Genomic DNA, 27,460 nt, shown 5'->3' with positions numbered 1-27,460 from the left:
TAGTCTTCCGATAAGCGTAACTAAGGGTTGAAAGAAATCAGTGACAGCAGGCAGTAATGATATAAACTTACATATGTATATTTTCAAATCTCTTATTGAAAGAATTATCAGCCCCTGGTTATATCGTCATTTATCCCTCCCCATCCTGCCCTACCCTTCTGCACCTCACACACTCCGCTCTATGGGGTTAAAAGAAATCAGCGAGAGCAGGCAGTAATGAAATTTACTTACATTATTATAGCGCTGCCGCACGCACAAGCTTTTTTTCAGGATTCGCGTAACTGTACCGCCCATTAAATGTTATATTTTTGGTCTTAAAATCAAAGTATCTTTGCAAACGGCCTCGAAATCTTTGGGAAATTCGTGAATGAAAATTTGCCCCACACTGTGACCAGCTTGTAGAGTTGTGGCTGTATACAACTTCCGGGTTGCCATTTTTTCTTCCTTCAATCGGCGGCAGGCAAAGACTAAATCCCACCCCCAACATATATACGTCATTTGAAAGACAATGGGATTGTCTTTCAAAAGTGGTATTGGCCAAAATAGGGTCCTATGTTATATATATTTTTTAAACATATTAAACTTTCATTTTTTGCTTACAGTAGGGTAATATTAAGAATTTAACTAGCCATATATGCTATTTTATGGCTTTTATTTGCTTTATTTCATACTTAAATGATTTTTCTTTCTTAAAACAACACTGAGCTGCCGCCCCTACTTTTAGTAGAAAGGTCCGTTTTTGATGATTAAGCCCCGCCTCTAAGTCTGGCTTGTAGCAGATTGGCTATGACTCACATCAGCTACATGATAGATATACGAAAATGGCTACCCTCGCGACCAGCCCGAAATTTCCCGCAATTTTCTGTGCTGTTGCTAGGTACGCGGTAGTGTGTTTGAATTGCACGCTAATTACGTATACACATTGTTTTACTGCTAAATGCTACGTTCGCAAGTAACTCTACTCACGCAAAACAATTTCGAAGAAAATTCATCGCAAACTACATTTCAAGAGCTACCAGTGACATTGTTCGGAAAGGGTAAGTAATTTATAACCGAACGATGGCAAACGTAGGTTTTTGTGAAGAGGTAGGTATATCTTTTCACAGTGTGAAAGCAGCTCTGTCAGATGACGCTGAGGAAGGGCCTATACCTAGCTCTGAGTCTGACTCGGTGTTAAATGTCAGACTGCCTAGCACTCGACTTTCAAATGGTGTAGTGTTTGAATTGTGGAATATGGTAGGAATGTGTAAATGTGCTAATCAGGTAATATCTTTCATTAAAGTTGTAAGCAATTTTTTGGATGCAAGTGTTTTAAATTGTAAACAAAGATCTGTTCATTCCAAAGTGTTGCAAGTTGTAAAAAGAAGACAAGCTTTGTCAAAGCTGAAAAGCAAAGGTAGGTTGTGTAATTTCTTGCGCCAAGTGTCTCTAAGTCTTTATCTTTAAGCCGGATAGCGAATCCGCTCCCACCGTCGAATCCACTCCCACTGTCGTAAAACAGCTCACAAGACTGCAACATCACATGCAGCTTCAGAGGGACTGTGAAGACCTGAAAGAGAAAACCTCATCGCAGAGTTCTGGAAGAGGTTCTTGCTGAGCGTGAGCTACTGCAGGAAAGAGTGAAGCAGCTGGAAAGGGATGTCGCCATCGAACTTCGTATCGCAAAGGATAGCCAGACACGGAGGACTCAACTGGACAAGGAAGCTCTAAGAACATCGCGAGACGGGAACAACGGAAGACAGAGAAGATAGTACGACTGAAGCAGCAGCTGAAAGGCAAGGACGTGGAGTTGAAACAACAGAGCAAGAAGCACACCAGCACCATCGTGGAAAAGAGTTACCAATTGCGGCGAGCCAAGACACAGGTAGGGTATTACAAGAAAAAAGCCGCCGCCTCTACCAGCCAACAAAAGTTCGAGGATGTGAGTGAACGACTCAACGACAGAGAAGAACAGATGGAGCAGCTACAGGAGCGTTTAGACGACATCCTCGACAAAGAATGCGGCAAGGTAAGTACTATAGTGAAAGGTAAGTACAGGGATAGTATTAGGAGTGTTTACCAGCAGTTGATGTGCCTGAATGTTGGTAGCAATAATTGTGAAGACATTGTGCGCACAGTGCTGTAGGGCATTGTAGGCCTTCATGTAGAGAGATTGCCTAAGGCCACCTTTGCCAAGGAAATGTTTTTTTTTAGGCTAGGGCCAGTAGTAATGACGACGGTGTAGGACAATCTATTGTTAAGGGATTATATTAATATTAATATTGTTATTAATATTTTTCAGAATTTTGTGTCCGAATTTCTTTCAGATTTTCTTTGGGAATTTTGTTTTTCCGATTTTTTATTATGAATTTATTTAGGAATGTTATTTATTTATTTCCTAATTTTATTTATCTATTTTTAAAGTGCTGAGGGGATACGTTCACAGAATCATGAACCCCAAACATGACATGCCGTAGCCTTAACTTTTCACCACACTAAGTTTCTAATTTCTTTTTTTAACGAGGCCGAGTATTTTCACTATATAGGTTAATTGTTCCATATGGAGACAAGGTGGACGATAAATATAAAAATGAAAAAGAGAGACTAAGTAAGAATAAATTATATACATAAATAAATAACTATCGAGAACCCAAAACAAATTTAATAAATACCTAACTTAATGAAAAGAAAGAGAAAGACAATGCACATTGAAGGAAGTCGGATCAGTCTGTTCTTTCTGGAGAAATTGGTGGCCATAAAAGAGCCGTTGGAAGCCGTTGTCCTACCAATCGATGATGGCCAACTCCTGCTCCAACTCCACCGTCAACTTGTAGCGGAGTGCCTCTTTATGCACAGCAAACCAGTCGAATTGGGCCAATAACAGGTACGTCAGTAAAAATCTAACCTAACTTGCCCTATTTTCCGTTTCACTCGCCGGAGTTTTGTACTGAACGTCGTGCACCGAATCTTTCAGCCATATACTCTTATCTCTGGTCCCACTGTTTCTGACTCTGACCGTCACTTCTTTTAGGAAAATCCTAAAGTTAGCTCTGTTGCAAAGCATAACGAAAGTTTCGCTTTGCACGATCTTTTCAAACTCCTCCTTAAAGAGAATTTTCAACTCTTCGCCGTACGCCTGGTATAAACGCCTAGCACTTGCCATTATGGTTATGGAAAAGTAGAATTCGGAAGTTCAAGAACGAATGAAGTTTTCAATAAGATGAAAACTCTTTTTAAAGGAAAAAGGTAAGAAAAAGAATGCAGGTGCTCTTTCTTGACGAGTCTAAAGCTCCAGAGTGAAGCCGGTGGTTATCTTTTAGCCGACCATTAGGTGGTGGGGTACCGCAGCTTAAAAAAACAAGGTTCAAGTTAGGAGAAGTTTTAGGGATTACCGGTACTCTTTGTTTGACGTTCGACAAGGAGCTAATTTAAAAGCACGCTGGTACCATGAGAGGGTCTTCGATGAATGAGGGGGTTTAACTCAGTCATTAGCCAAAAAATAAAGGTTCAAGTTCAAAAACGAAAGTTGGGTAAGCTTGTCGAGGACTGATTAATGTTTGACGTTCGATAAGGAACCTAACTCTAATGGGCGTTGGTACCAGCAGAGTGTCTTCGATGAATGAGGGGTTTAACTCAGTCATTAGCAAAAATAAAGGTTAAAGTTAAAAAAACGAAAGTTGTGTAACAACAACTTTAAGTTTGTCGAGGGCTGATTGACAGGTTGAGCCTGTAATGGATTTAAGTCTAGGGGGAAAGGATGTTAATGGCCTATCCTAAGTCGAATAACCAATCGCACGCTCAGATTGATTTCAGACATGCGCATTGAAGGATTGAGTGGTAGGGCCATCCTAAATCGAATAACCAATCACGGCTCTAATTGTTTTTTAGACATGCGCACTAAAGAAATGATCATGAGGGCCACGCCGTTTCAGTTTTCGCGGGCCTCACTCTTACTCACGCGTTTGATCAAGATAGAAGTCATTTGACATCACCAACTTGTCGAAATATTCGTTCTAAGTTTTTATACGCTCGTAAACTAAAAACCAAAATATCAAGCATGGATGCCACGAATCCCAAAATTGTTGCTGCTTCTTGCTTTGAGGATTTGGAAGTCATCGCTGCTGAGGAAATCCTGAACGAGGGGGAACGTGAGCAATTTTGTGAGCGCATGTGGGATTTTTTACGTCCGGAGGATCAAGCTAGCGATAACGTATCATCCAGTCAACGAGAAAGAGGTAAGACGTTCATTTCATTCGAATATATATTCACGTATAGGTTAAGAAGGAATCGTTTATTCAATTAAAAATAGAAGACATTCCAAATTAAACTAAATTCAGTAAGAGTTACGATTGGACTCTTTAACCCTGTATTTATTTTTCTGCTCTGTGTTCTTATTGATTTGTATTTTATTTGTACGTGTTAGTAATAGATATGGTCAGAGAATGGTTAAACGAGTCCGAGTTGCCCAAAATGGATGCCTTGGAGACTATGGTATTAGACTGGCTAGTTCATGGCGGGGAATGTGAAGGGGTTACAGGGGTTAGAAATGATTTCAGTTATCCCTACGGTTCCTCCTGCTTCGATAACAAGACACAGACCAGAATAGCGTAGGAAGGATCAACGAAGGATCAACGAAGGATCGTTGCCTTCTGGACTCTCTACACAAGCTCCCCCCGAACGAAGAAGAAGAAGAATTACCTCACTTACTAACATGCATTGTCACCACCAACACATGGTACAGTGGGAAAAAACAATGACATCCCTTGTTGCATACTGAGGTGTCAGAAATGACCCTCAATTGTAGCATCACTTTTATTGCTATGTCATTTCACTGCTATTATTCATTTCATCATAGGAGCAGGTGTCATCCCAGGAAATTATGCCATATTGATGATGACAACTGAAGCTGGTTTAGCCCATCCAGAGCGAATCCGAGCCACTAACATGAGGCGTTTCATGGCCACCATGAGTCAGGTAAATGTAGTCAAATGCATAAATGTGAAATATGCTCACTATTGTGACTATATCTTCAATCATCCTCATCTTTTTTGGGTCATTTGAAAAGGGAATATTCTCCAGCCAGAATTTGAAAATATTGTTGTTAGCTCACCTCAGTCATATCGCTGAGTGAGCTATTGTGATTGTGCGCATCTATTTATTTATTTAAAAAAACTTGATTATTATTATACAGGGTCTGGACATATCACCCCAGCAGCAACAGTGGGTTGTGGACCACATGGGCCATACCCTCGATGTACACCACATTCACTATAGATCAACACTGGATGTCATTGAGCGTATCGATATCACTAAGATATTACTCATGATGGATTGTGGCCAAATTGGCAGATTCAAAGGCAAGAAGATAGAGGAGATCAAGCTTGAAGGTATGTTCCAAGATTGGAGGGTTATTTAAAAAATGTAGAGTCGGCTTATAATTTGTTGTTTCCTACAGGTCTATAGACTTTGAAAGAATAAATCTGTTCTCTCTTCATGCTATAGCCATGTGTCTTTCAAAATGGGGATTGTTCAGTGATGGCTGGATCATTTTTTCTGAATGTTTTCTTTTGCTTACAAAAATGATGTCACAGATTATTTATAGTGAACAGGGTTCATATGGTTCTTTCTGTGATTGATCATCTTCTCCAACCGTTACGATCATGACCATAAAGCTATTTCGTTATCATGCTTGAACATATAAATATTATATTTGGTGTCAGAAGCACATTCCCACAAGAAAAGTGTCAACACATGACTTTCATCGTGTGGGCGCAAGTGCTACAAGTATGTATGTCATAGTTCATATGTAATTGATGATACGATGTCGGCTACATGTAGCCCAATGTTATGGAAATGTTTTGAATTTGATTCATATTTTAGTATATTAAAACTGTCCAATCTAAACTTACTAGCATGATTAGCCAGCCTGCAACATACTATAGGTTATTTAGCATGCTTTTAATTTAGCCTGCAATAGCATTGAGTTCTTAACAATGCTAAAATCAAAAAATCATCCGTAATGGTTGTTACAGGGGTACTTTTTGAGCCAAATTCCCCCTTCCGCCGCCTCAATTAAAGAGCTGAATATATTGATGCTTCCCCATAGACTTTGTTCGGGGGACTCAGGTATCCATGTAGACTTACAATCTTGGAAAACAATACCTTGGGACACCCCCGCTGCCCCGAGTAATGTTGGTTATAATAGTCGCTCTTCGTGTTCATCACCCCATTTTTCAAAGTGGCGCAACATTGCATGGGGAAATGGGTCTTTGGTTAAACTTTGTAAAACAGTTACAGCACCTGTGTTACACCAAGATCATTATCATACATAGGAAATCATACCAAAGTGTCCCAACAATTTTGTCCAAGATTGTCTGAGAATTTCAATGGAAAAATTGCTGTGTAGTGGTGAAAGCAATGACTGCTAATATTATATTAAGGGTTGTACATATAGCCATTTTCTCCCGGTTCATTTACAAAAGCCGAATGTTACATTTAATATGTGATGCCTATGAAAGAATGAAACCATGCAAATGTCAAAACATACAATGTGCCAAATGAGTTTCATTCACTACAGTAAGGGTCCGTAATGATAAATCATGGGACATTCCAGCAAATCATTCAAAATTTCACTTTGAGATGAAGAAATGATCATTTAGCATAAAAACTTCAAGATATAACAATTATTTGGCTTGGCAAATGACCCGGCACGAAATAGTTCCAAGCTACAGCCACAAACTGAATGTAATTACTGATTTTCCAACAAAAGTGAACATTCTACCATAGTTTTTAGTAAAATGTATGTTTAAGTAGAATTTCTTTTGGAATTTCATGGTAGAATGTGATGCTGTTCCATAATTTGTGTGTTCCATAATATATGGTTTTCTGACCACCGTTCTGACATGTTGGTGATAACAGTTTCCTCTTGGTGTTCACCACCCCACTTTTCGAAGTGGTGCAACACTGCTTGGGGAAACGAGGGTTTGGTTAAATGTAAAACAATTAGAGCACCGGTACCTGTGCTACATCAAGTTCATTGGAAATCTATCATGCCAAGTGTCCCAACAAATTTGTCCAAGATTTTAGTTACAAATTGTTCTTGGGGAGGTCAATCCCTCTCTTTGTTACTGCCCCACCCGCCACTGATGGACCACATGCCTTGCTCATATCAAGTCAGCCACTATAATATCTCAGCTCAAAACTCACTTCACCACTAAAATTTTTAATATTGCATTTAAGTAATTAGTGTACTTTTCCAGACTTGATTGACCAGTCAGAGGTGCAAAGTGCACTCCCCGAGCAAAAAGAAGAAGAGGAAGAGTATGTTCCTGATCTGCCTCAGGAGGAAGATGAACAGGATGCTGCATCACTGTGTAAGTGTTGAAGAATCACATTCCAAAAGTGTGTGCTTGTGTGTGTCTATACAGGAGCTTTGGACAGCTTATCTCCCAAACCATAGGAGCCATGATGATGAAATTTGATAGAATGCACAATGGGTATGGTTTCTTAAACTGATTAGATTTAGATTTTTATTAGAAATTCCATTTTTATTACCATATTTGCTAATTAATTAGGCTAGTTTGCGTAATTGATGTTTGTGAATCAATTGGGCTTAATTGTCGATCACCTTGAATCTCCAGAATTGTTGAGCTCTTATATATATTGTAGAATGCACAAGTAGCATTGGTTCAACAAACCCAACAGGTCACAATGTTAAATTTGGGCCCACGTTTGAGATACGAAGAAGCTGTGTTATTGCTTTAGGTGATCATATGCTGGATATTGATGTGCGAGTGGGGGTGAAGGCAAATAAACCTGTTTATGTATAATATGGAATAAACGTTTTTTTTTTACCACGAAAACCTAATCTGATATCAGATCAATACATATTTTTTATCCCTCTACAGTTGGGGCTGGCCATTCAGAAAAGAAGAGCCGAAAGAGAAAATTTTCAGTAAGACATACATGGACGCCAGATGAGCTGCAAGAGATCCATAGATACTTTAGTATGTACTTCAAAAAGCAGAAAACCCCTGGTGAAGCGGCTATCAGGCGGGCCATCAAGAAAAGCCAAGAGGATGGAGGGACTTTATGGCAGCTGCCTCTAACCAGTATCAAGAGTAAGGTGAGCTGTTTAAGGTTACAGAGAAAGAAGAACAGCACATTGTTCAAATAAGCGGTTTCACAAACTCAACTGCACATATGCCAAAATGAGGTCATGCTAGGTCAAGCAATACAACAAAGCAATATTAACACACTGGTTGTACATAACCTAGTCATGGGTGGCAGGATTATTGAATGTTTATTATTATATCCCATTTTGGAATGAGTAATTTTACTACTTGCTCATATTGTTATTTGTTATTTTCAGTATGAAAAGTTGCAATTGTTGTAAAATAAAATATTTGATAGTTTTTATTTACAGCTTATTGAAAGTAAATTTTCAGGATGCTAACATTTGTAAACAGATTTTATACAGAAGGATAAATTTTGATAGTTCATTTTTGTCATTGCTAATTCCAAAATTGGAAAATGAATTTGATCTTTTTGAAAATAGAATGAATAATTCAAATTGAATCTTATAATAGGATATTTGTTAAAATTGTTAATTTTTCAAAGAAAATGTTTGAAAAACAGGAAATATTGAGAAAATTGAAAAAAATTAAACATAGCATCTTTTATTAATGCGTGAATATAAATGTGGGGTGGTATATAAGAAAATTATCTATTGTGATATGCTTACAATCAGACTCACAGTTAGTTTGACCATTAAATTCTAATAAGGGACTTTGACACATGTAATTGTCCAATACTGGAGAGATTTTCCATAACTGTTGTGCTGCCAGTCTAAGAAAATTTACCTCAATAATAAACATGATTATAAGAAGTTATGTGAGGTGTGTATAGACCTCTTTCAATTTAACTGGAGCATATGTGCAAATTGTTCTTGTTTTGCACCAAAATATCTTCTGTTTTGGAAATCAATATGGTATGAAAGAAGCAGTTTCATGTTTCATATACATGGTGGGATCTTAAGATCCAACATAACAAGAGAAGCAAGACTAGTGTTTTCATATTTTCTCTTTCTAAATTGTTAATTCCTCATAATTGAATTTCATTTTATATAAAACATATGTTTAGTATAAAAATTGGTTATTGTTTCAAATTGGAATATTTTACAAATCTTATTTACAGCTTAATGGAAAGTCCAAATTTTCAGGATGCTAAAATTTTGAAAGAGTTGGAATATTAAACATTTTTTAGAAACATCAATTTTGATAATCATTCTTGTCATTGTTTTCTTCTTTTCATACTATTTTGGAAGAATGTTTTGATTTTTTTAAAATAAAATACAAGCAAAATAAGTACAGCCTTTGTTTTACACACACACACACACACATATATATATATATATATATAGAGAGAGAGAGTAATGGTAATGGTAGGGCACTTGTTTCATGTAGGAGGTCACAGGTTCAAATAACTTTTTGGTCATTGATTTTTAAACCCCTGCATAGACTTGCACAGCTATTAAGTATCCTACTCCTGAAACTGGGGAAAACAATGTAACATATATAATTAATTGCAGACTGCAACCATACTTACAAAATAATACATAAACAGTCCCAGAGTGTACAATGATTTCAACCCATACTGTATTAGCAGGGTTCAGTCCCACAAACTATATATACAAGAACATTCCCATAATGTAATAAATACAAATATTAGCACATTGATTCATTACTAAATTATCCCCACAATGTGTGTGCATACAATATATTGAAACCCATACTAGTATTATACATATTGAATTTCACAACCCCACCATGTAGCAATATACCAACAGTGGAGCCCCACACTGTACATACACCAAGAACCCCACACTGTAGTCTCTGCTGGTATGTATGTATGTATGTATGTATGTTTTCACATTTAGTGCCTTATGGAGAAAAATTTGAGCAAAAATTTGAGCATCCTTATGGCGACACAAATCCTTCTGGAGACAAAAAGTAGGTCTCCACAAGAAATAGTTTTCCCGCTAACTTCTCAGACCACCACAAACGTACTGGAGACGTTTGAGAAAGGTCACCATAGGAATACCCTTGTGAAGACCATCATAGGTATGCAGACGATGTATACAAACAAAAACAAATGTAATGTAAGTGCTAGGGCGCCCTCATTACTTAAGCCTCCACAAGGCTGTTTAAAATACTGCACAGTGAACTGTGAGTTGGAGTCTCCACATGGTCAGTTTTACCGCCCTTGAATACTGACCACAAAATGAGGAAGAGAGAAATGGTCAAGATAGCTATCACCAAAGTGAGTACAATGTTGAATCCTTTTTTTGTACCATTTAAAGTTGCACCATTTTTGAAAGTTTACTTTCGGAATTTTATATCATTCTGCAAGGCCGAACAACAGGACTATACAGTCAGTTATATTAAGCAGTAAGTAGCAGTTCTGCGAAGGCTACAGCAGTTCCACAGGATCTTGGATTGAAAAAAAAGACCTAGCCTACTGTATTCTTCCCTTGATTAAACCAGTAACAACAGCATTGCATTGTTATTTCTGCCCAAAGCTATATTTGCATGTCGAGGGTGGGAGGAGGGGGGGTCTTTCATGTGTAAGATTATTCGACTTATTTCTGTGCTAACTACATGCATTGTAATTTGTATGTGTCTCGATTGGCTTTGGACATAATCTGATTCGCTCTTTAACAACTGTTCAGGTTAGATAAATTTAAAATATCAAAGAGTGTTTGATAAAGCCATGTCAACACATTAATATCTTCAATGGAATTGAGCAGAAATAAAGACTCAATACTAGACCGTTCTTTTTTTGCTTTTTTATTAACTGCAGATCACAAGTTTCAATTATTGTTTGAATTTGTATCAAGTCACTTTCTTTTTGGTTCCTTGCTTTAGCAAAAGGAACCATATGCAGTCAGGTTGGCGTGTGTGTGTGTGTATGTATGTATGTATGTGTGTGTGTGTCTGTGACACTTGCTTGGGTACGCTCTATCTCAATAAGGGAATGTTGGATTGAGGCCAAACTTGGACTATAGATCCGCCATATGCAGAAGGTGTGCCCTATTGTTTTTGGTGCCCACAAAGGTCACCAAAGGTCAGTTATGGTCCAAAAACCGAAAATATTAAAACTGCAATAACTCCCAGTGCCAATGTGCGACAAGATTGATATTTTGGGACAAGTTGTGAACTGGTTAGGGGAGCATTTTCAAACTGAACGGTCATGTGATCCGAGGTCACCAAAGGTCAATTAATGATAAAAAAACTAGTATTTTTGCGATAACTTGAGAACGAAATGTCCGTTAGGGTTGGGAGTTGCTTCAATGTAATCCAATTGTCGACCCGCATCTGGGTGACCCTTGACCTCAATTTGACCTCTGGTGACCTTTTCGTGTTTTTTGGATTTTTACAGTTTCGATGCTATTTTCAGATGTCAAAGGTACCTTCTGATCATAAATGTCAATAGGTTGACTCCGTGTGACCTTTATGTGCGAAGTTATATGGGGTCAAAGTTTTTCGGTCGGAGTTAGGATGGTTGTACAGACTTTTCGTTTTGTTTTTGGGAATCAGGAGATTAAACTACATCTGAAACCAAGGTGAAAAGGTCAAAGGTCACATTAGAAAAAATGTGCTTATTTTGGGAGGAAACCTTCCGATCAAAAATGTCAATTGGTTGACACCCGTGTGACCTTCGTGTGCGAAGTTATACGAGGTCAAAGTTAATTTTCAGACATTTAATGCAACAACTCGCAGTTCCAAGGTGTGACATGGTTGATATTTTCGGACAAGTTGCAAATAGTATAGGGGAATATTTTCAAACTTAACGGTCATGTGATCCGAGGTCACCAAAGGTGAATTAATGTTAAAAAAATAGTATTTTGGGGGGCAGAAAATGGGCAAAGAAAAAAAGTTTGAATTTGTATAGTTTGATGCTCTAATTTAGGTCACATCAATCAAAAATGTCAATAAGTTGACCCAAGGTGACCTATGTATGTTAAGTTATATGAGGTCAAAGTTAATTTTCAGACATTTAGTGTAATAACTGCCAGTACCAAGGTGTTACCCAGTTGATATTTTCAGACAAGTTGCAAATGGTATAGGGGAATATTTGCAAACTTAACGGTCATGTGATCCGAGGTCACCAAAGGTCAATTAATGATAAAAAACTAGTATTTTTGCGATAACTTCAAAAGAAATTGTCCGTTAGGGTTGGGAGTTGCTTCAATGTAATCCAATTGTCGACCCGCATCTGGGTGACCCTTGACCTCAATTTGACCTCTGGTGACCTTTTCGTGTTTTGTGGATTTTTACAGTTTCAATGCTATTTTCAGCTGTTAAAGGTACCTTCTGATCATAAATGTCAATGGGTTGACCCCAGTGTGACCTTCGTGTGCGAAGTTATATGAGGTCAAAGTGAATTTTCAGACATTTAATGCAATAACTCCCAGTTCCAAGGTGTGACAAGGTTGATATTTTTGGAGTAGTTGCAAATGGTATAAGGGAATATTTTCAAACTTAACGGTCATGTGGTACAAGGTCACCAAAGGTCAATTTATGATAAAAACCTGGTATTTTGGCGATATCTTGAGAACAAATTGTCCGTTAGGGTTGGGAGTTGCTTCAATGTAATCCAATTGTCGACCTGCATCTGGGTGACCCTTGACCTCAATTTGACCTCTGGTGACCTTTTCGTGTTTTGTGGATTTTTACAGTTTCCATGCTATTTTCAGCTGTTAAAGGTACCTTCTGATCATAAATGTCGATGGGTTGACCCCCGTGTGACCTTCGTGTGCGAAGTTATACGAGGTGAAAGTGAATTTTCAGACATTTAATGCAATAACTCCCAGTTCCAAGGTGTGACAAAGCTTGATATTTTTGGAGTAGTTGCAAATGGTATAGGGGAATATTTTCCAACATAACGGTCATGTGATACAAGGTCACCAAAGGTCAATTAATGTTAAAAAAATCTAGTATTTTTGCGATAACTTGAAAACAAATTGTCCGTTAGGGTTGGGAGTTGCTTCAATGTAATCCAATTGTCGACCCGCATCTGGGTGACCCTTGACCTCAATTTGACCTCTGGTGACCTTTTCGTGTTTTGTGGATTTTTACAGTTTCAATGCTATTTTTAGCTGTTAAAGGTACCTTCTGATCATAAATGTCAATGGCTTGACCCCAGTGTGACCTTCGTGTGCGAAGTTATATGAGGTCAAAGTGAATTTTCAGACATTTAATGCAATAACTCCCAGTTCCAAGGTGTGACAAGGTTGATATTTTTGGAGTAGTTGCAAATGGTATAAAGGAATATTTTCAAACTTAACGGTCATGTGGTACAAGGTCACCAAAGGTCAATTTATGATAAAAACCTGGTATTTTGGCGATAACTTGAGAACAAATTGTCCGTTAGGGTTGGGAGTTGCTTCAATGTAATCCAATTGTCGACCCGCATCTGGGTGACCCTTGACCTCAATTTGACCTCTGGTGACCTTTTCGTGTTGTGGATTTTTACAGTTTCAATGCTATTTTCAGCTGTTAAAGGTACCTTCTGATCATAAATGTCAATGGCTTGACCCCCGTGTGACCGTGTGTGTGTGAAGTTATATGAGGTCAAAGTGAATTTTCAGACATTTAATGCAATAACTCCCAGTTCCAAGGTGTGACAAGGTTGATTTTTTTGGACAAGTTGCAAATGGTATAGGGGAATATTTTCAAACTTAATGGTCATGTGATCCAACGTCACCAAAGGTCAGCTAATGTTAAAAAAGTAGTATTTTGGGGGGAGAAAATGGGCAAAGAAAAAATGTTTGAATTTTTACAGTCATGCTCTATTTAGGTCTCACCGATCAAAAATGTGAAATGGTTGACCTCCGGGTCACCTTTGTGTGTCAAGTTATGTATACAAGTTCAAAGTTAATTTTTTGACATTTAATGCAATTAAATCTCAATGCCAAGGTGTGACATGGTTGATATTTTGGGACAAGTTGTGAATGGGGTGGTGGAACATTTTCAACTTAAAGGTCATGTCATCTGAGGTCCCCAATGTTATCATATCTGTTGACACGCTTGTTGGTCTCTTATACTTCTTACATTTTGGACGCCATATTTAGATCTCAAAAGTGCCTTTTGATCAAAAATCTGATCACATTTTGTGATTACAAAAGTGTTGAATATAGTGTTGGTTACTTTATGGGAACATGTAGGACCACAATTACTTGGACTATTTGAGCCCAATCTTGCTTGATAATATTATGTGTATTGTCATATACCCCAAGCAAGGAACCGCAGTGCCCTTGGGCTCTTGTTCTTTTCAGCCTTTCTTGCCCCACCCTACAGTATTAGCTGCATTCTCCAGAGGGATTACCCTGTCAAAGTAAACCAAATACTTATTCGTGAAAGAATGCAAAAGATGCATTAAACAACTTGTATTACAAACATTGTTGGGAATAACTTAGCATGTTAATGAGGAGAACTTCGGTTAAAGCAAGTCGCATGTTAAAACAGACACTATAGGTGGGTCATGATTTCATTTGTGCTTTGTTTCTTCCCTACTGTTTGGCTGTTCTGTAGAATGTTTAGGTTATATTTATATACAAGTGGGTACAATGCAAGAAGAGAATTACCTCTTCGGGTTGTCATAAACCGAATTTTTTACCCATTTCTCCAAGGAGATTCACACCTTTCTGGAGTCACATTTGCCAGACCACCCAGATAGAAAAAAAGCTATTGCTATTGGCCTATACTGTATGCCCTATGGTATTAATTCTATTTTATGGTATTTGAAGTTGCTAATTCTTGAAATTCTTGTTTTGAACCTAATTACAGCACACATTATCTTGGAAATTTATCCATGATTTCATAATCAACCTGTTTGGGTTGTTAAATTAGCTTTTTCTTAAGCAGTATTGGTAGCACAGCTGTAGCCCTGTGTTTATAGGTTGCAGAAAGGACAACATATTTTTCATGCAGTTGCTGTCTTATTTGATTGTGGTATAATAAAAGAAATAAAGATATCTTTCCTCTCATAGTTGTAGCTACTGTATACATTCGTGTCAGCGTAAATATTGAAATTCTCAAAATTATAATTTTTTCATTCATTAATTTCATACAAGGATAGACTGACAAAGCAATTTACGGGATCTTGCGATAGATTATAGAAGGGATAACTAAACATGAAAAATGTGGCTTTAACGAAACGTTTATTCGAAATGCAATGGTTTAGCGATGGATCGTTTAATTCAAGTTGAGAGCTCAAATTGATTGTGGTAAATCCCGTCTTGGCAAGTTTTGACATGCAGCATTTGAAATCAAATTGCTGGAATCATGCAATCCTGTGGCTAATGCAAACCCTGCCTTATCATATCTTGTTATTTTATCCCATGCATGAACACCCACACCATCTTAATGCCTGGGGTTCATTTGAATCAAATGCCTCAACACATTGTGTACAATATATTCTGCTCTAGCAGTTTAGTTCTGCTAGGGTTTCCAGCAGAAACACTCTGAAAGTAAGTTAACTTTCAACTGTGTTAGCAAAACTGGACCCATCTCATTCTCTCTGTCACATACTGTATGAAAGATCCATTAACTCACCATTTGTTCATCACATTAAGCACAAGAAGCACATTATTTTGGGCAGAGGTTACATGTTATCTAGGGTTAACAATAGTGAAGACCTTATAGGCTACTTCAAGTCATGTGTAATATTTAGGTGTACAGTACCACTTTGACTTACAAGAAGCCTGCAAATTTGAGTGGAGGTCAAGTTCATTTCGAGTCACAATTCAAATGTTTTAAATCCTAACACACTTGATATCTCATTAAGGCATATTTGATATGTACATTTAGCTCAACATTGGTTAAGTAGTCAAACTTTGTTAAGAAATAGCGATCTTATATTATTGGTATGTGATTATGCCATGTTGAATGTGAAGCTTTCGGTGTAGGTCAAAGGGCATAGGGATCAACAGGAGTCAACATGTGAAAACGTTTGTTAATTTAATATTCCATGAATGTATCAAGGAGGAATTCTCATGTTTAGTTGCTGAGGTACTAAATTGAGTTGAATCATCTGTATGGGTTATGGTTTACCCCTCTCATGTATTGACCCTGAATTATCTTACAGTGGTAGTATATTACATAGTTTGCCAATTAGTTAAATTTCACAATGCATCTTGTGCATTCACCTTGCTGAATGTGAGAAAATTAAGTATGCAAAAAGAGAAATATGCAAGAATTTAATATAAATTTGACCAGATTGCTAATTTTGAATCCCTTGTACATTAAATTAGCTTTAGGGCCTTTCTGTATACTTGCACCTCGACACTGTGTTCTGCATAAGCACAAACAACTTGCAATAAAGTAATCTGGCATGGTGGCTGGAGCCCATTGCGGTGCATCCTAGCTACTCATTGTACATGCAGTGCAATGCACATTGTCTCTCTTGACACTGACATACTGTTACATGTATCCATATTGTTTAACACATGTTAGAGCTTTAATTTGCAGTTTTCAGTAATTGTGTTGTCACTGTGTTAACTTTTGATATCTTTTAATCTTCCCAGAGGATACAGATGTACCCAACTATGAGCAGGATCACCCTGATCTTGAGAAGAAGTTCATCAGTGAAAGGATTGGTGAGTGCTTTACTAGTAATAACATACATGCATGGCTAAGCAACATGATATTTTTAGTCGTATTAGAGAAATTATATATTGGAGAGTTGTGTTTGCTGTTATTCATTTTTAAAGGAAATTGTTCATAGTTTTTCATTTATTTTAGGCTGACCTGTCAGTGAAAAGTCAATTAGTCTGCTAGCCTAACATCATTTGTCAGTTGGATTAAAACTACAATTCTGTTTGAGTTAGGTGTGAAATAAAGCTCACTTGCTGTAGGTTAGTGCAAGTCAGTTTCCAATTTGTACTTCATACTGAAATATGCCAGAAGTCAAACAGAAGTCTGAAGAACTTTTGCTAATGGATCAGTTACCTTCATCCTTTGAACTATGTTGTTGGCAAATTTTGGGTCGAATTGTGAAAACCTTGTATATAAACACAATATCTCAAGAAGAAAACCTTGGGCATAACTCATATGTTAGTGTGTTGAAGTACCATATTAAGGACAAGGAGCCTATTAATTTTGGTAGAGGTCAAAGGTCATTTGGGGTCACCGACGGTCAAATTGTGAAAACCTTCTAAAAACAATATCTCAAGAAGGAAAGCTTGAGCATACCTCTTGTTTAATGTGTAGGAGTACCATATTGAGGACAAGAAGCCTATTGATTTTGGTTGAGGTCAAAGGTTATTTGTGCTGAAATTGTGGAAAACCTTGTAAACATGATATCTCAAGAAGAAAAGCTTAGACAGACCTCATACTGTACTTAGTGTGTAGAAGTCACACATTTAATACAAGAAGCCTAGTGTTTTTTAAGGAGGTCAAATGTCATTTGGGCTCACCAGGGGTCAACTTGTGAAACCTTGTAAATACGACATCTCAAGAAGGGAATCATGGGCAGACTTCATATTTGGTTTGTAGAAGTACCACATAAAGTACAATAAAGCCAATTTGATTTTTATGGAGGTCAATATCATTTGGGGTCACCAGGGGTCAAATTGTGGAAAGCTTGTAAAATGTTGCAAGAACTTCATTCCCCTCTTACCTGCCTCTCTTCACTAAGGCACCTTCCTAAACATAACATCACAATGTTGGCGGAGGTCAGTGGTTGAGTTCATGAGGGGTGAAATTGTGAAAAAAATGTCTTACGCAACATTTCAGTAGGACATCATATTTAGTTGCTGATGTATCACTCTTAGTACAAGAAGCCTGTTGTTGAGGTCAATGGTCATTTCAGGACAGCCCGTGCCTTTGTGAATTTATTGTTTGTCACATTGTTTGTGGAATTAATTGTTTGAATTTATTGTTTGTCACAACACAATGCGTTGCACTGTAATACAAAGATCAAGTATGTTGTACACCCTCACTATACATTACATCAGTCAGATTCATGAAGAAAAGTGCTCATATTACATCATTGGTAGCACAATGCATTTTTGCATTCTGGTTAAGGATTAGTGTTATTTCACTGTGAGTTATTAATGATCATGATTTTGGAATAATCATGTCCTCCATGATTAGGTACTTGTTGGTAATAATTGTAATGATACAGGTATTTATAAGTAGAGTATTAATATTATATTAAAAGTAAGGTATTTATCAGTAGTAGAGTACTCACCATTCCGCAAGATCGCGCTCATGCTTTGTAGCGCCTGTAAATTCCAACTGAGGAACACAATTAGTAGCTCCTGTCAAGAGCTATCAAGGCAATTATCTACAGCCATAATACAGTGTGTAGTGTGCTATAGCCACACACTTCAGTACTACATAGGGGTGCTACTGAAGCAATACATGAACTTCTTTAAAACTCATCACATTGCAAACAAGGTGAGATTTGTAATAACATGAATCTCTTACTTGTTGACTTTGTAGTTTTTGAAAGGAATTTGGAAGGGATATACGGGAAGGGTTTTGGTTATTTTAATTTTAATTAATTGGTCAGGGGATAAGGCTAGGAGAAGCTTACTGTTGGGTTTGGGCAAGAGTAATGGTAGTGACAGGTCTATAGGCATTGTGGGAGTTACCACCACAAACAATGAGATTTTGAAGGAAGATATTCATGGGAGACTTTTCACTTCATTTTGTACATGGAGAAACTTTAATTCATTGGGCATAAAAGGTTGCCTTCCTTCAATGATTGCAATCATTTAATGAAATACACAATAATTGTACATGTTTTTTTTTTTTAATTTTATATCTTTCAGCATTGATGCAACCCATATGAAAAAGTGACTTGGAAATTTTGTCAATGATGAAAAACCCCAAAAAGCAAACTGCAGAACGAAGAAGATAATTCACAATGAGGAAGTTATTCTTTGCTTGTTTTCAACAAAGGAAATTAATATTGGTGACGAGATACGGTATGACTATGGTTTAAAAAATCTTCCTTGGCGAACAGACAAGGATGGCAAGAGTACCCAACAGGAAGTTCAGGACAAAACTGAAGACCAACTGGATAAAGAGTGTTGTGAACAATTACCTAGTATGATGGTGCTCAACACAACTCTTCACAGGGAAGATGATGAGGAAATTGTTGAGGGATCTTCCAATGAGATGTTGGTTGCAGTAAAGAAGATCAAGCTTGTGAACAGAATAATAATGCAAAAGACCACTCACAGCAAGAAATACTGACCACTGCAAAAGACCCTAAAGAAGTAACTGGTGACAAACCTGATAAAGATGGTTGGGAACAGTTAACCAACATGGCGATGCATAATACAGCACTTCAGAGAGAGGATGATGAGGAAATGGTTGAGGTATCTTCCATTGAATACTAATACTAATACAGAGGACCACTCACAGCAAGAAAAATTGACCGCTGCTGGATACACAAAAGAAGAAACTGGTAAGAAACCTGATAAAGATGATAGGGAACAATTACCTAACATGGCGATGCATATCGCCATCATCATCATCGGAGAGAAGATGATGAGGAAATGGTTGAGGGATCTCCCATTGAAGAATGTGGTGACTGGAAAGCAAATAAAGCTATTGAACAGAAACCTAATGCAGAGGACAACTCACAGCAAAATCAGACATTAGACACTAGGTCTGATCTGGAGAAGGAACTTGCTAAGATAAGATCCATTCTTAGAGATACACAAGTGTTTCCTTTTATGGCAGCAGAGGTAGACTGTCAAACAGCCCTATTAAGTGATATTGAAAGTACTCATGAATATGAAGTTGCTGATGACAAGAGTGATGCTTCTGAACATGAGGCCGATTCAGGTTATCATCCAGACCCTGGTGATTCAGATAAGAACAGTGATCTTGAAAAGGATGATGACACATGTGACTTACCGAAAGATGTCCCTGGGACTTCAGGGACATGTTACAATAAAGTGATTGATGCTAAAATGGATGCAGGCTGCTGTGAAGACAATTCATCAGGTTGTGAACGGGAGCAGTTGGATGATGAAGAACAGGAGGAAGAAGAAGTCCATGTCAAATGTGCTCAAAGGAAACAAACAGAGAAAGGTTCCAAACGAGTCTACGATAAAAGAAATGCATGCTTGTTCTGTGGGAAGTTGTGAGAAGTTGTTATCGGTCGACACTATCTAAGTCAACATAAAGATGAAGTTGCTGTTGCACAGATAATGGCACTGCCTGTGGAATCAAGGGAGCGGAAAGTTAAACTAGACCTTCTGCGAAACAAAGGAAATTTCTTTCACTATGAAGAAGTGATACAAACACAGACTGGAGAGATAATTTTGATGCGATGACCATCAACTGGAGCCTACTTTGACTTGGATGATTACGGCCCCTGTCCACAGTGTTTGGGATATGTTAGTAAGGATGATTTGTGGAGGCATGTGCGGTATAGATGCATTGCCAAAGAATCAGAATCCAAGGGAGAAAGTAAAAAGAGATCACGAGTTCGCATGGAAAGTGACATCCTTATGAAACGGTACAACGGAGCAAGTGACAAATTGAAAAGAATGGTCTTATCTTCAATGAAGAGAGATGAGCTGTTTGATGTTCTTAGCAATGACATACTCATACTTGAATATGGAAACCAAGTGCTTCGCAACCAGCAAACCAGAAAGCATATTGTGTCCCAAAAAATGAGAGCACTTGCTAGTGTCTTACTAGAACTAAGGAAATCTGATCCTAATGGTGGCCAGAACATCAGTGATTTCATAAAACCATCCAAGTTTGATATGGTAGTTGAGGCAGTGGAAAAAAGATGTGCCATAGTTGAAAATGATAATGGTGGAAGTTGTCAGTATAAGTTTCCATCATTCGCTATAAAGTCAGGGCATGACTTCGTCTGGATCACAAGAATCAAGCGTAGCCAAGCAATAAGGCAAGGTGATGCTGAAGCTGAAGAAGAAGCAAACAGATATTTGCAACTTCATCAAGCAGAATGGCATGTGAAAGTTGCTTCAGCAGCTGCTTCCACATTGAATGTAAGAAAGTGTGAAAAAGTAGTCAGCCTCCCAAGTGTTTCTGATCTCAAGAAAGTTTCTGAGCACACACGATCTCAGATTAAAAGTTTGACCAGTAAACTCATGAGTGCTAAACCTGAGTTCAGAGATTATCGTCTATTGCAGAAAATGACCCTAGCAAGACTGATCGTCTTTAACAAACGCAGACCAGCTGAAATGGCAAAATTGCCTGTAGCTTCCATCTTAAACCGGCCGCAGTGGGAGAAATGTGAGATTAATGAATTAGCTCATAATCTAAATGCTTTGGAGAAAGAGCTGTCTAAGCGGTACCAGGTAGTTAAAATTGTGGGAAAACGTGGCCGTCCAGTCGCAGTTATTATTCCACCAGAATGTTCTGAATCTCTTAAGTTGATCATTGATCAAAGGGAATCATTTTGCATACCAGCCGGCAACCCCTATGTGTTTGCTAGGTCTACTTCAGCATCATTTCTTGATGGAGGAGAGTGCCTTTCTGAAGTACTTACTGGTCTGGATTTAAAAGCACCAGAGACCATAAATAGCACCAAAATGAGACAGTATGCTGCAACTGTCTCACAAGTCTTAAGTCTTGGTAGTCAGGAGGTAGAGTGGCTGGCAAGCCACCTTGGTCATGATGTGGCAATTCACAAGCAATATTATAGACTCCAGGAGTCAACAGTTGAACTGTGCAAAGTTTCCAAATTGCTCCTTGCCATGGATCGAGGCAAAGTTTCTAACTTAAGAGGAAAGACGTTGGATGAAATCAGTGTTGATGGTAAGAATTTATTTAAGTAGTTCAATTAGCAGGAGTAAACTACTTATGACAAGAAATGTAAAGAACATTTAACATCTTCTCTGATAAAATGACTTAATATGCCAGTGTTACTTAACTTAGGTTATGTTCACAAACTGGAGTTATTCAGCATCCATGACTGTAGGTCAGATCAGTGCAAGCATAATAGTACCTTGACCATTTCAGTGAAAAATGGTTTTGGCTGGCATTGTACCTAATTTCTCTAGAGGTTGCCCCAAGATTGCTTTGGCTACAATTTGTCATCAATTATAAGACAAATTTTTGGAACTTCACAATCCAACAGACATTCCTGTGTTTGAAGATGAACAAATTGAAGAATCTGTCGCAATGCATCAGCTTGAGGGTGGTGAGTCTCTTTTGTATTATGTTGCATGTCTTATCTAGACATCTCATGTTAAAGGGTAGATATATCAGAGAAACAAGGTAAATTATTTTTTGGGTATACTTTCTTGTAACACAAAGCTTACTATATAGGGCTGAAAAGGAATTGTCATGTTGGTAAACGTGGCAAATGCAAGTATCTGTAGAATTGAACGGACATAGGCATCATATTTAGCAGATGTTCAAAGGTATTGCCTGTAATTAAGGAAAAACAACAAACCAACTCTTACTTAACTCTCCAGCCCCCATTTGTTCTCACGTCTTTCAGGGAACATTGGATGATAGATAACATGTTCCGAATAAGTAGAATTGTTATTACTTTTAGTTGCGTAAACTTGTGACCATTGCTTATCAACTAATCTACACATTTGGCATTTGTCTGTCTTATAGATAACCATTCAGATGAGCAGGGGAAGCAGAGCCATCATGATCCACCTGTACTGGAAAACACTTCCTCTGGTGAGTTTTTTGTGGAGATAATGCAAGTGATATCTGAGACTTATGTTGTATTCCAGCCCTGCCATTTAAGATAAAAAACATAAGTATGTTAATCTTGATCTATATACCCCTGGATGAGTCCATATCTTTGTTTCTTTCATGGGATTCAAATGCAGCCAAACTCACATACTTGTCAAATTGACTCCCTAGGTATGTTCCACCTTCGGCCAATACCTTTATCTTGAATTAGTGCCAAATCAATCCTTAACAAAATAGGTTTTATTGATTTTACAGTGCAGTTCAGTTCAAAAGGGACTACAGAAAGATGAGTGCGATTTATTACCTTAAGCTGCTTTGGTGTGCTAGGCCAGGATCCCAACAAAGGATTGTGTTAGCTTGCACTCACAACAATACCGTAGAAAACTGATTAATAAATTGCTATTTATAGTCATGAAGGAATTTATGTGGCCTCACAAAAACCTGACAGGAGGACATTGATACAGAGCAAGCATTTCTTGCAGTCCATTGTCCCGATAAGACCACATATTTTGATGTTCAAATTAGGTGAAAGTATTCTTAGAATGAACGTTTAGGAAGATATTTTTTAGTTATTAACTTATTGCCCAGACTTAAACCGTTCCAAGAAGTGAAAATGTTAATACCATGTAGACATGTAACATTCATGGACTTATCAAACGTAATATGTCACCCTTCTGCCTTTTATTAATAAGTTTCTCTGCTATTAGCTAGAGATCATGATTGAAAGAGTGAAAGTTGGTTTTGAAGTTTAGCCTTGTATTGTATTGGCACCCATTGACAATTACTGCAAGGCAATTGTACAATATTGGCCATTTTTGTTCAGTAACACCGAATGTTGGTATCTTCTGTCTAAAGTTGCCTCTCATTTGCAAGGAATCACTTACCTATTTGATTTCCTGGTTTATTTGGTATCATATTGCACTTTTTGTCTATGATCTTATATAAAAGCCAAGGTATCAAAGACACAGGGTAAATTATTAAAAGCAATTTGCCTGGAATACAAAGAAGCTGCTGTATCAGGCTTCATGAAGGAAATGTCAAGTAGATGCAATTTGGTACAAATGAGGGAACATAGGCTTGATATTTAGCAGATTTTCTGAGGCATTTTCTAAAGGGAAAAACCACAAACCAATTTGACATCTGTCCTGTTACTCAAGTCTTCATTCCCCCACATGTTACCTGATTGAAGTAAAATTGCTAATACTTTTGCCATGCAAACTTATGACCATTGTTTTTTATTAACCTAATCATTTGGCATTTGTCTGTCTTACAGATAACCATTCAGATGATGAAAGGGGGACACAGGGCTCTGAAGATCAATTGGTACTGGAAAACACCTCATCTGGTGAGTTTTTGGTAGAGATAATGCAATATAGATAATGTTATATCTGAGAAAGATGAGTGTAATTTAAGACCCTAAGCTGGTTAATTGAATGTCAATTTTTTGGATCCCAGTTGTCAGGTACCCTTCTCAATGCAAGTCTTTCTGCACTATATGCCAACATGCAGTCACTCCAACTTCGATAGTGTCAAGGACTTTCAAATCCCCGCTGGATTCCATCGCCTATATGAGTATTATCCAGCCAAGGGTTCCTGTTTGGAACTAACTGGAGTCCAAGATGGCCCCCACTTCTGCCATGACTGACAATTCACATCTTAGCTAGGCTTTTGCAACATCATTGTGCTTGTTTTGTTGTGAATTTGTAATTTTGTGATTGAAGGCATACTTAAAAGAGTTGACAAATTCCAGTGTGCATCAGGTATATCTAGTCAAACTTTTTATGTCATACATACCGACAAGGAAGTGTTGTGAAAGAGAAGCCCTGGTTATAGCATTTTAGAAGAACCTATAATTACTCGTTAGTGGATGTGTATATATATTTATCATTTAAAAAGCACTAGAGGGAAGGAAGCAAGTTCACAGAAAATGTTTTTTATTCATTAAAGAGTTTCAGCAGGTTACATAAACTTTGCGTTTTACTATTACCTCCTGCAGGTAAACGACTTTTCCGAAAGCAAAAGAAAAAAGTCCCTTGGACAACTGAGGAAAAAAGACCATCTTCAAGCATTTTCAAAAGAACATAAGGCAAGGAAAAAACCCTGGCAGAGATGCCTGCAGGTCTGCTGTTGAAAAATTTCCATGTCTCGCCAGAAGGACTCCTGACAACGTAAAAGACTATGTCCGGAACCAAATTGTAAGATTGGCAAAAGGAATTTAAGTCAGTTCCTGCTGCATATGGTCCCTGACAGATATCACTCCTGCTCTCCCTACAATATAAAGAATATGTTTAAAGGTAAGATGTTGTAAGGTAAGATGGTAAGATTACAAGGAAAGGAATATAGGGTTTCAAGCACATTAAAGGGAGAACAGTTTCCGACTGAAAACCCTGCTGTATCAGGTCAATAATGCCCAAAAAATGGAATGATTTTACCCAAATGACCTGTTTGTGTTAAATGTAAATGTGTTTCTGATAGAAATGTTTGTTTAGTGTGGTTATTAGGAAATGAGATCAAAAAGAGATACAAATCTGATACAAAAGTGAGGAGATTTCCTGGTGGATATGCCTACTGCATCAGGTCAGTCAGATGTATTTGTACAAGCAAAGAACAGTGTGCAAAAGAAAAGTTAAAGGGTTTTATTTGAATGAATTTTTTGTGTTTAACAGTTCTTTACTTCCGATAGCAAATGTCTGTTAGTTGTTTTTAGGAACTGAGATTTTAGTCACAAACCAAACTTCAAAATCAGTTTAGCTTAAGTGCTTCATTTATAAGAAAATTTTAAAAACTTCTTTGAGAGGCTATTTAACAGTATATGTTGACAAGAACAAAGTTATTTTGAGAGTAAAGGACAGGCAATATCAGTTATCAAAAAAGAGACATGATCTTCTTAAAATTACCTTTTTGTGTTCAATATTTGTATGTTTTAAAGCAGGTGTTTGTTGAAACTCAATAAACTGAGCTAAAAAGCTTCATTTCTGGGTCATTTTGAAATCATACTTTGTTTGTATTTTGGTTGTGTTATCAAGTTAAACAAATGGCTTTCCCTTTTAATGTTACTGTTGACAGTATTACATGGCTTAGTTTCATCAAGGAGAATAAATAGCAGAATTCATTTATGTTCCAATTCGTACAGCTGCTAATCTTTGAGAGTCAGAGGGTGGGTGAAAAAGATTTGAGATGTTAACCACGTGTAAAACAAATGTGAAGAAGAAAATATTCCAGATGCCAAGTACCTGGTAATTTCGGACATCGGAAATTATCTTGGTTCATATTTGCTGTACTAGTGCATGTGCTCCTTCTTGTTATATTCAGTGAAAGGTTAGCAACAGTGAAGATATTTCAGTTTTGATGCAACTAATACACCAATGCAAACATGATGGAAATCATCTTCCATTATCAAGACCAAAGTACATATTTGCATTCTATTTTCTTATCTCTAATACAGTAAAAAAGAAAATGGTGTCCACTGTCATTTTACTTCTGTACATTGATTCAGCCCATGTTGTGTTGTCAGTATTACTGTTATTATGTTACTAGTTGTAAGTTGAAACTTGCTTAAAATTTTTTACAAATAATTTGAACATTTCTTAACATTAATTGAACATGTTGTAATGTTTACTTGTTTTAAATAAATGGTGTTCATATAATGTCTGTCCCTTTTCATATTTGTATGCATTTCTGTTGAAGGACCTGAGAGAATATGCCGGATGATCAGGGCAATAAACTGTAGTTAAAAACTGAACTTTGTTGTTTGAGATAAACTAAAACTTCTATGAAAGCTTCACTTGGCTTGTCTACTGGAGAAGTGGGAATGAATACATGTAAAAAAGTAATAACTCTTGTAAAAATTTAAGCATGGCCAACTGTATTTTTCTTGATAATTCCCTTGTGAAATTTACAATGCAGTCATTATAGGCTTACAAGGGGTAATATAAAATATAAGAACAGTACTGGACTTTAACCCAAGCAAGGTTGTGTATTACAGCATTTGGAAGGTTTGGTTTTTGAGAATGTATAAAGTGGTCTCCAGAAGGAAGGATGATTCATAAAGATGGTACTGAAGTGCAGTCCAATACCAACTTATGTAAACTTGTCTCCAGAAGGAAGGATGATTCATTAGGATGGTACTGATCTGCAGTCTAATACCAACTTATGTAAACTAGTCTCCTGAAGGAATGGTGATTCATAAGGATGGTACTGAACTGCATTCCAATACCAACTTGTGTAATGAAGTCTCCAAAGGGTATGTTTGATGAGGATGATGGGAGTCTCAGAAGTTGTCTCCACAGGGAAAGTCTCCATTAGGCCCACAACATGAGTATGTATGTATGTATGTATGTATGTATGTATGTATGTATGCATGCATGTATGTCATGTATTGATGGATTTTCAAGACTAGTGCCGTATCTAGCTTGTGAGACAGTTTGTGATGCCAAGAGTCCAACACTGTTCTTAGGCATTTCGTAAATGGTATCAAGGATTATGGGGTGCCATGAAGAGTGCGCAGTGACTGATTTTTACGTGCAAAGAAAACGGACACGGACCAAAGGTCAAGAAAATAAAAAACAATCCCAGTCTGTTAAACAACCACCAAGACCAACCAAAAACCCACAAACAGAAACCTCTCACCAACCCACAAACGTATACAATGCAGCGTTCAACGTAACGTGAAAAGGACAAGGACCAAAAGGCTAACAGAACCAAAACAACAAAGCTCTACAAAGCAGCCCCAAAAAGCCAACCCCAAACCACAAACAGACCCCCCC

General features: G+C 37.5%; 2 protein-coding genes across 2 annotated transcripts; both read left to right on the top strand.

Annotated features, from left to right (window-relative positions):
• The first annotated feature begins 480 nt into the window (after positions 1-480).
• Positions 481-19,074, top strand: LOC139954829 (uncharacterized). The gene is made up of 7 exons (XM_071954794.1): positions 481-4,214; positions 4,835-4,953; positions 5,171-5,366; positions 7,239-7,352; positions 7,887-8,104; positions 16,568-16,639; positions 18,821-19,074. Exons 1-7 carry the CDS (start codon positions 4,037-4,039, stop codon positions 18,824-18,826), a joined length of 903 nt encoding a protein of 300 aa, XP_071810895.1. The 5' UTR covers positions 481-4,036; the 3' UTR covers positions 18,827-19,074.
• Positions 19,075-20,497: 1,423 nt separating this feature from the next.
• On the top strand, positions 20,498-26,762 carry LOC139954723 (uncharacterized). Its single transcript, XM_071954640.1, has 5 exons — positions 20,498-21,797; positions 22,120-22,182; positions 22,608-22,676; positions 23,968-24,039; positions 24,691-26,762. The coding sequence occupies exons 1-5, from the start codon at positions 20,498-20,500 to the stop codon at positions 24,777-24,779; spliced, it is 1,593 nt and encodes a 530-aa protein (XP_071810741.1). The 3' UTR covers positions 24,780-26,762.
• The last annotated feature ends 698 nt before the right edge of the window (positions 26,763-27,460 follow it).

This window comes from Apostichopus japonicus, chromosome 17, assembly GCF_037975245.1.
Source record: "Apostichopus japonicus isolate 1M-3 chromosome 17, ASM3797524v1, whole genome shotgun sequence".
NCBI classification, from domain to species: domain Eukaryota; kingdom Metazoa; phylum Echinodermata; class Holothuroidea; order Aspidochirotida; family Stichopodidae; genus Apostichopus; species Apostichopus japonicus.
The sequence above is the reverse complement of the archived record's forward strand: the minus strand, read 5'-3'. Positions and strand labels throughout refer to the sequence as shown.